We start from the raw sequence: 14,613 nt of genomic DNA, 5'->3' as shown, positions 1-14,613 counted from the left end.
TATATATATATATGTGTGTGTGTGTGTGTGTATATCTCTTAATAAAAGTAGTATAAAAAAAACTATAAAGAATTGTTGGGAATACATAATGGACCCTGTTACTTAAATTAAACACTTAAAAAAGCCTTAGTATTGTGACGTGTTTTCCTAATTAAAGTCATCATGAAATAGCAATTGCTACCAAATTTACTCTGCCTTCTGTCTGAGTGAAACAGGATATGCTGTGAGAATTACGGTAATTGGACCGTGAAGCTGGTGTTAAAGTGACATACCAGAATGAAGCCAAATGGGAGGGATTTAGAAATAAGAGTGTAAAGGAAAGTTAATATTTTTTTTATTGAATGATTACAGAGACAATTATTTTTTTGTGAGTAACATGCACAAACAAATTTTTCACAAAAAATGTGTACATGGAATCAATTCAAATTGCATGCGAACTTCAAGGCTTGTGTTCACTGCTATCAAATCCTTTGAAAGGTGTGACAGGATGTTTAGCTTGTGAAAGTAATTGATTGACCCTGACAAATGGCACCAACAAGGTTTTGGAGTAAATACATCGCTTTGACATAGATGTGAGATCTGACATAAATACTTGTTTTCCCCAATTTATTGTTTTTGGCTTTACTCCATAGTATTTTTTTTCCTTGAAAATGATAACGTATGCCTTAACCCATGTCTTGGATACTGAAAATTTTATTTTCTCTCATGCAAACTGTGTGTTTGTCCATGCCTGGGTTTGTAATCATATTTGTTGACAGAAATGCTCATGTTTCGTTTATCTAGTAATACGCAGCTCCTCTTTGCTCACTGGTCTAATCTCTGCATGTCTCCAACCAATCCAGCTGCATGCATTACTCTGACCATATCATGAACTGCGTGGGGAACACAGTGGTATCTAAACACATTCAAGTGTCATAAACTTCCAGTCCCTGTTAAGAGTTAAATAAACACTAACGTAATGCTTTATTAAATTAGTCGTACAGCTGATCGATCAGATGGCCTGCTTTTCTGAAGGGGCGTGTTTTTACTATCTCTACTGAAAGCTCCGCTCTGCCTTTGTATCTGGCGAGCTCCTAACTATCTACTCAGGCAGCGACGGTTGTAGTAGTCGAAGCTGAAATTAGCCAGCTAGCTTTGCTGCTGCCGTCTAATCGAAGTCACAGTCGATTAGAAGTTAAAATGATGAAAATGTATCCAAATTCATGAACGCGCCGAGGACATTTGCAGGAGAAGACTGAGAGACGGGAGACATTTGATCGGCGAATTTTAACCGGCTTTTCGGCCAAGCCACCCGCTTAAACAGCCTTCGCAAAAAGCTGCTGCTTCTCCACGGAAGTCGTGGTCGGAAAAAAGGTAAACTGTTTGGTTTTTAACGTGTATTTTATGTTTGTTGCCAATTCAAGTTGTGAAGTGAATGTCAACGGTCGCTTTGCTCAGCTGGCTGTTTGGATCCCGCACGCGGCGTTTCTGTTCTGTTTACGTTACCCGGGCTAGAGTGGCTAACTAGCCCGCCAGCTTTAGCAGCCTCGGCGTTTCGATCGACGCTGGGTTTATTTGTAAGCATATTCATATATACACTGTCTCAGAGCAACAGTTTTATGATTTGTAGTGGTAACGGTGCTGTCACTGTTTATTTTTGTGTAAGGGTGTTCTCGGAAAACTTAGCTGAATCTGAAGTTCTGTTGGACTGTAAATATGGCTGACGTTTCGTTCTAGAATCAAGGACGCGCAACCTAACATTTTTCTTGTGTGTTACTTTTTCTCAGCGCTAATTGGCTAGACGGAGAGTTTGGGTGGCTGTGATTGGTTGGTGATTGGTTATAAACTTCTCAGCCTCTGGTGGTCGTCGCACTTCAGTGACAAATTCCTTAAAACTCCACTGTAAGTTTAGTTATATGCTTCCTTAAGTGCTTAAGGCAGTTGATACGAATGCATAACTTCGGTGTGGCTCTGTTTTACCATTTAAAAGTAGTTTTAGCCTTGACAGCAATAGGGCGAACTTGCGTGAGGCCTTGAGATGAAAAGTCCCGCCCACTGGACAGCAAAAATGAAAACACTGTAAATTGGCGACCGGCCTGAACTTAATCCTTTTTAATGAGTTTGTGTTATCGAATGTCGTAATAAACTAAACTAGCAGTGGATACATGTACATACCAATACACTAATTTCATATTGGTAAGTACGGATTTGTACTTGTATATTTATCTCGCCTGATAGTTGTCGTTCGAATTGACTTAACTTATACTAGTTTTATAAACGTTACTGTTTTGGGCAATTGAATATATGTGCTCTGCTGTATGCATAATCAATTTGGGTATTTCGTTTAATTTTTATGTAGTATATTATTTATTCTATTATGGAACTATTTTTATGATTTCTAAAAACTTTTTATAAATATAAATACAAACGTCGTTTACAAGTTTAACGAGCAACATTTTACTTAACAAAGCCACTGATTCTACAATTCTACAAACAATTAAAGATGTAAAAAGGTGGCAGTGTTAAAGAATAATCTAATCATTAAGTATAATAATATTACATGGCCAAGTAGACTGTGTTTTTAAATTTATTAAAAACACTGCAGTGTTGCTTAGTTGGCCATATTGATTTTGTAATGTTAATTTATAAATATATAATTGTTTTATGTAAACAGACATTATAATTATGCAATGAACACAATATTTACTATTTTTAAATTGTGCAAAAATTTACATTTAGTCATTTTGCAGAAATTGTGCAAACAATTAAATAATTGAAAAACATTATATAGGGTTAATGAAATAAAAGGGACGAAGGTGCACATCAATCAATATTACATTTAACAGTAGTAATATAATTCCTAATATCCTTTATATTTTTTATTTTTTAAATTTATTCAAAATAATAGTGTTGTTTAAAGCCATATATAAAATGAAAAAAATAAAAAACAAACAAAAATCATCATGATGTGGGTTGTAACCACTTCCAGGAAATGAGAGCGTGCACAGTATTAACACATACATGACTCAGTCGACCATAGGTGAAGTGAAAACATCTAAATTTTGACTGTTTGGCCATACATTGAATTGCATATTGGTATCTTTGTGTATTGTAAATTAATTGGGATTCTAATGCTTGTTCTTTTTTTCTTTTGTCCACACAGGTCAAGGTACAAAGGGGCAGCGTGGTGTGAGTCCCCATGAGAAAACCACGACGGAGGGGAGGCCTCCCCGGAGCCCAAAGTGATGCCGCAGACACAGGTACAGCAGGTAGGGGGGCATCACAGCCACGCTCACTCTCTCCCTACCGGCTGAAGGTTTCACCCACCAGAGAAACCCTAACGTACGCCCAGGCTCAAAAGATTGTGGAGGTGGACCTGGATGGAAGATTGCATCGGATCAGCATCTTTGACCCTTTGATGGTGATCACTGAAGATGAGATGACAGCTCAGGACATTGCTGAGTGCAACAGCAACAAGGAGAACAGCGAGCAGTCATCGGTGACCGTCGTCGTCAGCTCTCCGCGCCGATCGATGGCTCACAGGGGGAAAAAGAAAGATGCAAAGCAGTTGTCATCATCGTCATCACAAAACCACTGCTCCAACTCTCTCGGACAAACTCCAGTGCATTCTAGCGTCAACAGCCACCACGGCACCTTACCCAAGCCCACTTTTAGAGAACAAGAGTCTTATGAACCAGTTGAAGCGTCTCCTCGCCCTTCGGCATACTACCGTTACATTGAGAAGTCCGGTGAAGAGATGGAAACGGATGCAGAGTATGATATGGACGAGGAGGACGTGGCCTGGCTTGAGCTGGTGAATGAAAAACGAGTGTCAGATGGCCATCCGCAAGTGTCACCTGACACTTTTGAACTCCTGATAGATCGTCTAGAAAAAGAGTCGTTCTTGGAGTCGCGAAGCCAAGCTCCCTCACAGAGCATCATCGATGAAGACGCCTTCTGCTGCGTCTGCCTCGACGATGAATGTCTCAACAGTAACGTCATCCTGTTTTGTGACATCTGCAACCTTGCTGTGCACCAGGAGTGTTACGGCGTTCCCTACATCCCTGAGGGCCAGTGGCTCTGCCGCTGTTGCCTGCAGTCACCCTCTCGCCCCGTGGACTGTGTGCTTTGCCCGAATCAGGGCGGAGCGTTTAAACAGACCAGCGATGGGCGATGGGCACATGTGGTCTGCGCCATTTGGATCCCAGAGGTGTGTTTCGCCAACACGGTCTTCCTTGAGCCCATTGAGGGCGTGGACAACATTCCTCCAGCTAGGTGGAAGCTAACATGCTACCTGTGCAAGCAGAAAGGTTGCGGGGCGTCCATTCAGTGCCACAAGGCCAACTGCTACACAGCCTTCCATGTAACCTGTGCGCAGAGAGCTGGACTCTTTATGAAAATAGAGCCGGTCAGAGAGACTACTGTGAATGGGACTACGTTTTCAGTGAAAAAGACTGCATTTTGTGAGGCACACTCACCGCCTGCGAAGGACGGGTCAGATGATGAGACCGGGGGGAGGGTTTTGGGGTGTCGGGCTAATAGGGGGTGCAGTGCCTACACGCAGACGCCACAGCTTAAAAAGCAGAGACGAAGCAATAAACTGGATTCTAAGCAAAAGAAAGAAGAGGTGTCAAAAAAAGTTGCAACACCATTGGTCACTGTTTCAGAAATACCTACTCAAAGGTAAAAACATTGTAGATGATAAAATATGGAATATTTCATGTAATATTTAGTTAAAATGTTATATAAACGTACACACATTAGTCATACATTTGTTTTTTATGCTCAATAAGGATGCATTTATTTGTTCAGAAATGCAGTTAAAACAGCAATATTGTGAAATATTATTTAAAGTATTGGTTTTCTATTTTAATATATTTTAAAATATAATTTATTCTTGTGATGGGAAAGCTGAATTTTCAGCATGATTGCTCCAGTCTTCAGTGTCACATGGTCCTTCAGAAATCATTCTAATATGCTGATTTATTATCAATGTGTAACAATGTAAATGTAACATTTGTGCTGCTTGATATTTTTTTTGGAACCTGTGATAAATGTACTAACCCCAAACAGTAGTCTATTCTATATCTATATCTTTAGTTTCAAAAGATCATATTTTTGATAAAATGAATGGTAGTATGTGAAAGATAAGGTAAAGCTTATTGCTTATGTAATTATTTTGCTGATGTTTTGTACAGATTGAACAAAATGTCTAAAGATGTGATCATACAGAAGAAGAATCAGTTCATGCAGAGACTTCACAACTATTGGTTACTTAAGCGTCAGTCACGCAACGGAGTGCCTCTCATTCGTCGTTTACATTCCCATCTGCAGGGCCAGAGGAGTGCAGAACAGGTCAGTGGTTATGCTTATATTAATTTTGTAGACGTAATCCATACTCCTTACACACAACTGCAGTATCATGGGTTGTGTCTGTGTTATAAACAATGTGTAGGCAGAGCCAGATGAAAAGCTGAATGCTGTGAGAGAAGAGCTGAAATACTGGCAAAAGCTTCGTCACGATCTGGAGCGAGCGCGACTCCTGATCGAGCTCATCCGCAAGAGAGAGAAGCTAAAGCGAGAGCAGGTAACATACTGAAATGTTACATATGATTACGATGTATTCGCACATAATAGTCAATTAAGTTATCTTGAATAAATGATGACAACCAGAAATGTGGACTCAAGTTGAACCCGAGTCTTGGTTTTTAAGGTCTGTTTGACACTGTAAGCATTCTGTAGTTATTTCTGCACTCATATTTAAAGCTTCCAGCATAAAACACGTGCTGAGCCTATTTTTGCCCCATGTAGCAAGCTGAATTGAAAATGCACCATTAAACTATTAATGTATAAGATCAATGCAATATAGGCTTTTATGAAGCAACACAAAACACTAAAGTAAACAATTGAAAAAAGATGCCTGTCTGGCTCGGTGAAAGCAGCACAAACAAAAGATTTATTTTCTTTTGATTAAATCTCACTAAATCCAGAAGAGTAAGCAGTTCATATCTACAATTTGTTTCATGTAAATTACCATTCAAGTATAAATATGACACCCCTCCTCATGAACATTAGAATTTGTGAGGATCAAGCTTGTGCTAATTCTGTTATTTTGTTTTTTTTAATCTGCTTTTCAATTGTTAACTCCCAATAACCATTTCATAATTTATAGCTGTTATCAAAGACAATACTCACTTTGGTAACCAAAATATGTTTTCTGTATAGAGCCGAAGCTCTATTGTGCAGCAGAAATTATGTCATTGTGAAAGTGTCAGGCTATGACTTGATTTGGCAAATATTGCATGTAAAATTGGACTTTTTCATTTCTTGAGCTTTAACTTGGTTGGTTTTTCAGGCAGGCAAAACCATGTGACATCTTGTACTATGAATGAAAGTGATGAAGGCACATTTTTAAAGTGAATACATTAACCACTTCCTTTGCAACTAATAAGAGGTTGGAAAAGGAAATAATCTACAACCATTAGAACAACTGAACATACTGACAAACTGTAATTTTCTACTTGCTAATTCGCTATTAATTTAGAAGGAGTGTTCACATTCAAAATAACTTTTTACTGGGTAGGAATGTATAAGCCTGTGCATGAAAGCCTTCTTTAATATCACCTGCTGACATCTGTCACTTTGAACATATGAAAATGTGCAATGTGTCTCACTATAACCATGAGTTGGTTCTGTAGGTGAAGATTCACCAGGCTGCGACTGAGCATCAGTTAACTCCTGTCCTGGTACTGCTGCGCTCCACTTTAGAACAGCTTCAGGAGAAAGATACTGCAAAAATATTTGCTCAGCCTGTCAACTTGAAAGAGGTCTGTCTATTTTATGTACTTTCAAATACACTACTGTTCAAAACTTTGGCTAATAAATCTTTTATGCTCACAAAGACTGCCCTTGTTTGAAAAATACTGTACATTATAAACTGTAATATTGCGAAATATTATTAATTGGGAAAAAAGGCAGATATACTGGAATTACTCCAGTGTTCAGTCTCTTATTATTCCACATAAATCATTATACCGTATTTTCCGGACTATAAGTCACACTTTTTTTCATAGTTTGGCTGGTCCTGCGACTTATAGTCAGGTGCGACTTATTTTTCAAAATTAATTTGACATGAACCGAGAGAATTGAACCAATAGAAATCAATACCGTCTCCAGCCGCGAGAGGGCGCTCTATGCTGCTCAGTGCTCCTGTAGTCTACACTGAAGACATAGAGCGCCCTCTCGCGGCTGTAGACAGTAATGTTTTCTCTTGCTTCTTGGTTCTAAATAAATGCGACTTATAGTCCAGTGCGACTTATGTTTTTTCCCTCATCATGACGTATTTTTGGACGATACGACTTGTACTCAGGTGCGACTTATAGTCTGAAAAATACGGTAATTAACTAATTTAATAGCTATTCTTATATCAATGAAGAAGACAGTTGTAATGCTTATTTGTTATTAGTTGAAACTGCAATACAATTTTTTTCCCAGGATTCTTTGATGAATACCATATATTTAAAATAGATTTTTGTTGTTGTTGTAACATTACAATAGTCTTGCTTTTAATCAATTTAATCTGTCCTTGTTGAATAAAAGTATTGAATTATTTTTGTTTTCCTTTATCTTATTCATCCTAAACTTTTAAACAGTAGTTTAAATGTCAAGTCATGATCGATTAGGCTAATATGTGGCACTGGTCTTGCATGTTCAGCATTTTCAAAAATGTATCAATCCGTTAGGATTTATAAAATGCAAATCTACTCTTATATAAAAATCCTAATATCTTAATTTTGAAGATTCAAGCCTTAAACAGAAATTGTGCTCTTGGGTTCTCAGGTCCCAGATTACATGGAGTTTATCACACACCCCATGGACTTCTCCACCATAAAATCCAAATTGGAGGCTCACAAATATCGCTCTATCACTGACCTTGAGGCTGATTTCAACCTCATGATCTCCAACTGCCTGCTTTATAATGCTAAAGACACTGTGTTTTACCAAGCTGCAATACGCCTGAGGGACTTAGGAGGTGCTATCCTGAGGCACGCCCAGAGACAAGCCCAAAACACAGGCTTTGACCTGGACACAGGCATGCACCTGGCAGAATCACCGCACAAAAACGACTACTACCGCTGCACTTTGGAAGATGGTGAGTAGTTAACAAAAAAAAAATCACATAAAAGTCGATGCAAAACTTGTTGGTAGTGGTAAAGTTCATACAGTTAGGTGGGATTTCTTATTGCTCGTTTGTTGGTTTTATTGCTTCATTTATCCTCATTTGAAAGTTGCTTTGGATAAAAGAGTCTGATGATGACCCAAAGTAAATGTTCTAAAGAACACTCAGAAGCATAGCGGTAGCATAAGCAATGGTACAGTTTCTTCTAGTTTGGTCAGAAAAAAATTCTAGAAAAATTGTACGTTTTATCATAGCAACATGATTTTAAAGCACTGATCTATAATAGAGAACATTATAAAGAATTCGTCATTTTTCTAAAAAGGTAAATAGCATTGAATTTACTTTTTATTTTTTGTTGTTAATGGTTGGTTTTGTTTCGTGTGTAGTCGACACGCTGCTAGACCCTGATAATCGATTGCACATGACAACAGAAAACCAGTTGAGGGAGCTGCTAGACAAATTGGACGTGGTGACGTCCATGCGCTCGAGTGGTGCACGCACACGGCGTATACGCCTGATCCGGCGAGAAATCAACAACATCCGCTATAAACAGCAAACAAGGAACTCACACATGCTCAATGGAGACCTCAAAGAAGAAGAGGAGGAGGAGGATGAAGACAAAGAGATGGATGGTGAGCATAACCTGTCGTCATCATCGTCAGATAAAGGTGAGACTTGACTGTGGTTGGGAATCGAGAAACACGTGTTCAGAATTCAATTTTATTGAATCTTTTTTATATATATATATATATATATGTATATGTGTAAAACCAAAAGAGTTTTCATAACATGCAGGTCTGTTAATGGTATTTCAAAGTCAGCTTTTTTTTTTTTTTTTTGGCATAAAATGTCAATTCAGCATATTTTCTGAATGTGTTTTGTTGATGCTATTGTAAACATTTCATCAATGCATGTTTCTTTAAAAAATAAAAAAAGTTAACCTTGCAATTTTATAATTTGATATTTTGGACTTCTCTCTGGTCACATATATCAAAACAAGTCACAAACCAGTCTTAAAACTCTGATTCAAACCAGTAGTTCTAATGAATCTTTTACTCACTCTAAACTGTTCTTGACTTAAGGCCTGTCCATACCAAAACTTCAACTATAACTAACTTTATTAGCATCCACACCTATGCACAATAACAGTGTTTATAAGTTTGCGGTGCATTTATTTATTTTTTGCTCTGTCACTTTAAATGCTCGGCACTATAAAACAGGATGCAATTCTGATCAGCTGGGAAAAAATCGTTTTGAAAGTGACTCCAAAGATATTGTTCCTCTTCGCTGTTATTTTTAAAGTTGTGATGAGGACTCTGCTTTTCTTTTGAGTTTAGAATGATTTTTAAAACTATATCATCATTGTTATAATTACTTTACTCATGAGTCGCAAGATGTTTCATTCGTCATGTCTAACTCAAAATTAATTGTAAAAAGTTTAATTAGATTCTATATGATAAAGTTGTTTAATTCCATCCCTTCAACAAAATTATTGATTTCTCACCCAAGAATGGAAATCTTGATTTTTCGTAACATCTGGTTGTTCCTCTTAATCTAGATGACTGTAAGTCAACTCCCCCACCCATGCTGGAACCCACAGGCCTTGCTTTGTCCCCTCCACCATCAGACACCCACCAGGAACCACCGACCCTGCGACCCATGACGTCCGACCCTAGGACAACCCCATGCACACCCAAGCGCCTCAAACTCAACAGCGAGAGCCAAGAGGCCGATTCAGATGCTGCACCTGTGAACAGCTGCACGAAACCTGAGGACCGCCTGCCCGAAAACAAACTGATCAACGGCCTCTCCTCCACGGAGTCACCGACCCGACTTGCCACAGGAGGAGTTGGGCGACGAACGTCCGTCCTCTTTAAAAAAGCAAAAAATGGAGCAAAGCTCCAGCGTGAGCGAGACAATCAGATGCAGAACAGAAGCAGGGAGGAGGCCGTCAGCACTGACCCAGACCCTGCACGCACACCTAACTGCAATGCCAACATCAAGACTGAAACCTCAGCCCAGCCAAAACCTTCAACACCTCCGCCAATATCAACCCCAGCCAAACAGAGAGCAAGAAGCCGCAGCTGTAGTCCAGAGCATGAGAGAACACCCCCTCGACTGATTCTAGAGCCTGGTAAAGAAAATAACCACTTTACATGATGCATTTTATCTGATTTGGTGATATGGTTATTTTAAGGGCTGCACGATTTGGGGGGAAATTATTGCAGTTTTTCCTGATTAAAATTTTTTTTTGGTGAAAGCTCCAGGTTTGCACAATTTGACAAAACAATGTGATTAATTTTGATTATCTAAAATAATTTATATTAAATTAATTTAATTTATATTAAACAAAATAAGAAACATTGCCATTGTACAAGTATATTATACACGTTTTTAAGATCTGTAAAATTACAATACAATAATATTTGTTCTAATTTCTTCATTTTTCTAATGTTTAGCTAACAAGCTTTTAATTGTTACCTTGACTTATTTACTTTTAAAATAACTATCACCACTGTAAATGACACGTTAGTGACTTTTTCATCTTTTTTATTCATTTTTACTTGTCAAGTCCAAAGTTTCTTTCACCGTTATAAATATAATATTTGTATGACCTTAAACAATATGAAAATATACTTTTGATTCAACATCAACCATAACAAACTCACTTTTGTATCACATTTTCCACAAACCAGTGTAGGCCTTGGAGGGGATTAACATTTTACAAAGCATGGACAATCTTGTTTTTACATGACAACTGAAATTGTGTTATGGACATTTCTTTTTACTAACAATTTTTTTTTATAACACCTTATTTTTTCTCTCAATATTTTTTTAAGCTCTTACCAACGGATTCAGAAAGCACCGAGATGGCAGCTCTGACTCAGAATGCAGCTCATCTCCGATTCTCAGAGAACTGTAAGAGGAAAAATGAATGACTGAAACCTCTGCATCATATAGCTCACATGCACGGTGCACTCATAATTTCTGTTGTTTTTAGCATCTCAACCCCAAAAAAGAGCCGAGGGAAACCTGCTTTGTCCAAAGTACCTTTCTTGGAAACGGTTAACGGAGACTTTGACTACACTGGGACTGGTAAGAAATGAATCCCAAGAAATTTCTCTATATTTTTTTTTTGAGTGCACAAGTGGATACTACAATCCTCATTCTATGCAGATGCTCTGTCAAATGGGGATGCGCCTGAACCCGAACCTCTGGATTTGGTGTGGGCCAAAAGTAGAGGATATCCGTCCTACCCTGCTCTGGTGAGAGAGGGCGCTCTTAATTCATACTACATGAATACAACACATTGATTAGATTATTTTAAGTTGCACATACCAGTCAACCAGAATTTTATCTACATATAGCCTTTCACAATAATGGAACGAGACTGACATCAAAAAGTGACCTTGTTTAAATCATTAATGCATTAATCATTAATGATTATCAGGCATTTTTTTTTTTGTCAGTCGAACCCCTTTGACTTAAAACACCTGAGAAGTTAATATTATAGTATTGTAATTATGGCAGTCATTTAACAACACGTACACATTCAAATTTCTCTAGTTAATGGTCACATGACAAGCTGGTTAAAAAAAATTAGTTATTTTTTATTTTGATTGTTCTTAATTATTATATTTTGATTGGTGAAAAGTGATTGTACATTTATATTTTTATGATATAATTATGATTAAATGTAGAGTTTCATCAACTCACTTCACTGGTAAACAAAATGTATTTTATTTTTTCGTTGCTTTTGTTATTTTATTTTTAGTTATTTTGATTGTTATAATTTTATTATTTTAAGTATAATATATTAAGATATAATTTCACATTAGGATTTAATTGTTATTAGCATTTCATCAACTCATAAACCCCCTGCAGTACCATAACCAAATAAAATCCTTTTTTTAATTTTTTCATTGCGTTTGGGAAAAACATGTGTTAGTGCATGTTATTTGACATTATGTGACATATAGTGTTCCTGTGGTTCAGTGGTAGAGCATTGCATTAGCTGCGCAAAAGGTTGTGGGTTCGATTCCCAGGGAACATGTTATGTAAAAAATTTTACCCTGAAGTGTTAGTCGTTTTGGATAAAAGAGCCTTCTAAATGCATAAATTGAATATTTTCTGTTTGGATAGCATTACTAATCCTTCTCAAATTTTCATGAGCCTTATATTTCGTATCACCAAATAGCTTGTTTTTTGGGTTGTGAATAGAGTTGACATTTAATTGACATCACTGACATTTAAAGGTTAAATAAATGGTTAGAATTGCTCTTATTTTGTAGATCATAGATCCAGACATGCCTCAGGAGGGTCTTCTGCATAATGGAGTTCCCATCCCTGTGCCTCCGCTTGACGTGCTGCGCCTTGGTGAGCAGAGACAGGAAGAAGCCGGCGAGAAACTCTACCTGGTTCTTTTCTTCGACAACAAACGCACCTGGTGAGCACAGCATCAGAGATTAACCTTGTTTTCCTTCAGATTTATTCTCCAGACTTTGCATTTTCCAATATTCATTGTAAGAATCCGTGGGCTTTAAGGGTTTCAGAAGGAAATGTTGAATACATATATATTTTCCTTTCTTCTGTCTGTCTTTGCAGGCAGTGGCTTTCACGAGACAAGGTGATCCCTCTTGGCGTTGATGACACGTCCGATAAACTGCGTATGATGGAGGGCAAGAAGACCAGCATCCGGAAGTCTGTGCAGGTGGCCTATGACCGAGCGATGATCCACCTGAGCAGAGTTCGAGGAGATCATGGTTTTGTCTGCTCCAACTTCATGTAGAAGAAAAACGCCAATTGCATCTGTCCTAACGTCCCACTCACATGAGCTGAAAGCCATTTGGTTAGTATACCAGGTACTAGACTCCTGATCATTCAGTTCAGTTTAGTTTATCCACAACCATCTCAGTCATTTCAGATTCAGTCCAGTTTTTCTCTTTACAGGGGTCATGAGCAGTTTCTATCAATGATTTGTTTTTATGAGGTGTCACTTTAAGGTGATGACGAGTCTCAACCACACAGTTTTAGCATTTCGGTACATTCAGAGGAATTAATTTCTACAAAATTAATTTTAAATGAATGAACTTAAAGAATATAGACGTTTGAATGAGTCACTGCCATTTTCTTAAGATAGCTTTTTACTTTTTAAAGTTTAACAAACCACTTGTACATTGTAAAGACACTTGTGTATATAAGTATGTTTTTTATCATATTATCTAATTACATTATTTTTTTTTCTTCTCTTGTTTATTGTGAAATAAATTGCCTGGAGGAATGAAGAAATTAAGGTTGTGTATATAGGTGTAAAAAGATTTTCAGATGAACTGACTTCCTACATAGTGTATCCTGCTTGTCTTTGATATCGGATGGCGAGTGTGTTCATACATATATTTACATTTCCGGCATACGATCGTGTATGTATGTGTATATGTACCAACTCACAGTTGTCTATGGTTAAATATATATTCTCATTTTTGATACAAAAAAAAAGTAATTTATTTATGCACCGTAAAGAAATTAAATTATATTGGTTCAAGATGGAAATCAGATCTCTTATTTAAGATGATAAACTATTGCATAGGCTTTTAAGATCTAACTTCACATGTTCTTTCAGATCCTGGTTTAGTTCTTTTTTTAAAGATTTCATGGTGAAATGCTCGAGGGATGATGATGACGGCTACATATTGTACACTTGCTATTGGTCACTTTTCACCATCAAGCACAGAACCTTGTATTTATTGTAGAAAGTTGTGGAGCTTTTGTTCACTGTTTATAAGATGGAACCTCTAATAAATTTTAAGCTTGTACAAACTGCAGATTTTAGCTACCCACCAAATAACCTGTCTCAAACAGTATTTTCTCATGTGGGGAAATAAATATTCTGTTGGAACTCTACTATGTTTGATATTGATGTTTTAAGACCATACACTGTTTTTCTTGTTGCATTTTTTAATATATATTTATTGTAAAGATCTGTTGAAATGTTAGAATTCCTAATAATATGTAATTTTCTGGTTGCATTATTACAGTGTAATACTTGTAGTTTTTTTCCCCCCAGATTGTGTTTAGGTAATTTTATATAATTTAAATAGTTTGAATTACATAAATGCATTTGTTTTACTTTATTTTAAATATTTGTAAGCCCTAACAAGCAACTTTATAAAGTAGACGTGCACTTGTTATATTTTCCATGTTTAAAAAGTTAATTGAAGCAGATTCATAAAAATGGTGGAATACTATTGTACATTTGAAAATACTTGACTCTTAAGTGTTCAAGGAGATACACTCACCTAAAGGATTATTAGGAACACCATACTAATACTGTTTGACCCCGTTCGCCTTCAGAACTGCCTTAATTCTACGTGGCATTGATTCAACAAGGAGCTGAAAGCATTCTTTAGAAATGTTGGCCCATATTGATAGGATAGCATCTTGCAGTTGATGGAGAT

General features: G+C 37.2%; 1 protein-coding gene across 4 annotated transcripts; it reads left to right on the top strand.

The window, feature by feature from the left end:
• The first annotated feature begins 558 nt into the window (after nt 1-558).
• On the top strand, nt 559-14,059 carry LOC128018928 (bromodomain and PHD finger-containing protein 3). 4 transcript variants are annotated; one of them, XM_052604811.1, is made up of 14 exons: nt 903-1,353; nt 1,767-1,881; nt 3,143-4,662; nt 5,178-5,334; nt 5,435-5,566; nt 6,678-6,806; nt 7,819-8,131; nt 8,545-8,826; nt 9,717-10,292; nt 10,999-11,077; nt 11,160-11,254; nt 11,336-11,424; nt 12,451-12,605; nt 12,764-14,059. In XM_052604811.1, the coding sequence occupies exons 3-14, from the start codon at nt 3,179-3,181 to the stop codon at nt 12,945-12,947; spliced, it is 3,675 nt and encodes a 1,224-aa protein (XP_052460771.1). In that variant the 5' UTR covers nt 903-1,353; nt 1,767-1,881; nt 3,143-3,178; the 3' UTR covers nt 12,948-14,059. The 4 variants fall into 4 exon arrangements, with proteins under 4 accessions (XP_052460770.1, XP_052460773.1, XP_052460771.1 ...); XM_052604810.1 differs by lacking the exon at nt 1,767-1,881 and having other exon boundaries at nt 559-1,353; XM_052604813.1 differs by lacking the exon at nt 1,767-1,881 and having other exon boundaries at nt 859-1,353; nt 8,545-8,790.
• Nucleotides 14,060-14,613: the final 554 nt, after the last annotated feature.

The sequence above is a fragment of the Carassius gibelio genome, chromosome A8 (genome assembly GCF_023724105.1).
Source record: "Carassius gibelio isolate Cgi1373 ecotype wild population from Czech Republic chromosome A8, carGib1.2-hapl.c, whole genome shotgun sequence".
In the NCBI taxonomy this organism is placed as follows: Eukaryota; Metazoa; Chordata; class Actinopteri; order Cypriniformes; family Cyprinidae; genus Carassius; species Carassius gibelio.
The sequence above is the reverse complement of the archived record's forward strand: the minus strand, read 5'-3'. Positions and strand labels throughout refer to the sequence as shown.

Excerpts from the sequence above, each read along its gene's own strand:
- LOC128018928 (XM_052604810.1), top strand. The coding sequence starts at position 3,179 with ATGAGAAAACCACGACGGAGGGGAGGCCTCCCCGGAGCCCAAAGTGAT. Across the intron at positions 6,807-7,818 it reads AGCCTGTCAACTTGAAAGAG|GTCCCAGATTACATGGAGTT; the intron begins GTCTGTCTATTT and ends TTGGGTTCTCAG. Across the intron at positions 11,078-11,159 it reads TCTCCGATTCTCAGAGAACT|CATCTCAACCCCAAAAAAGA; the intron begins GTAAGAGGAAAA and ends TGTTGTTTTTAG.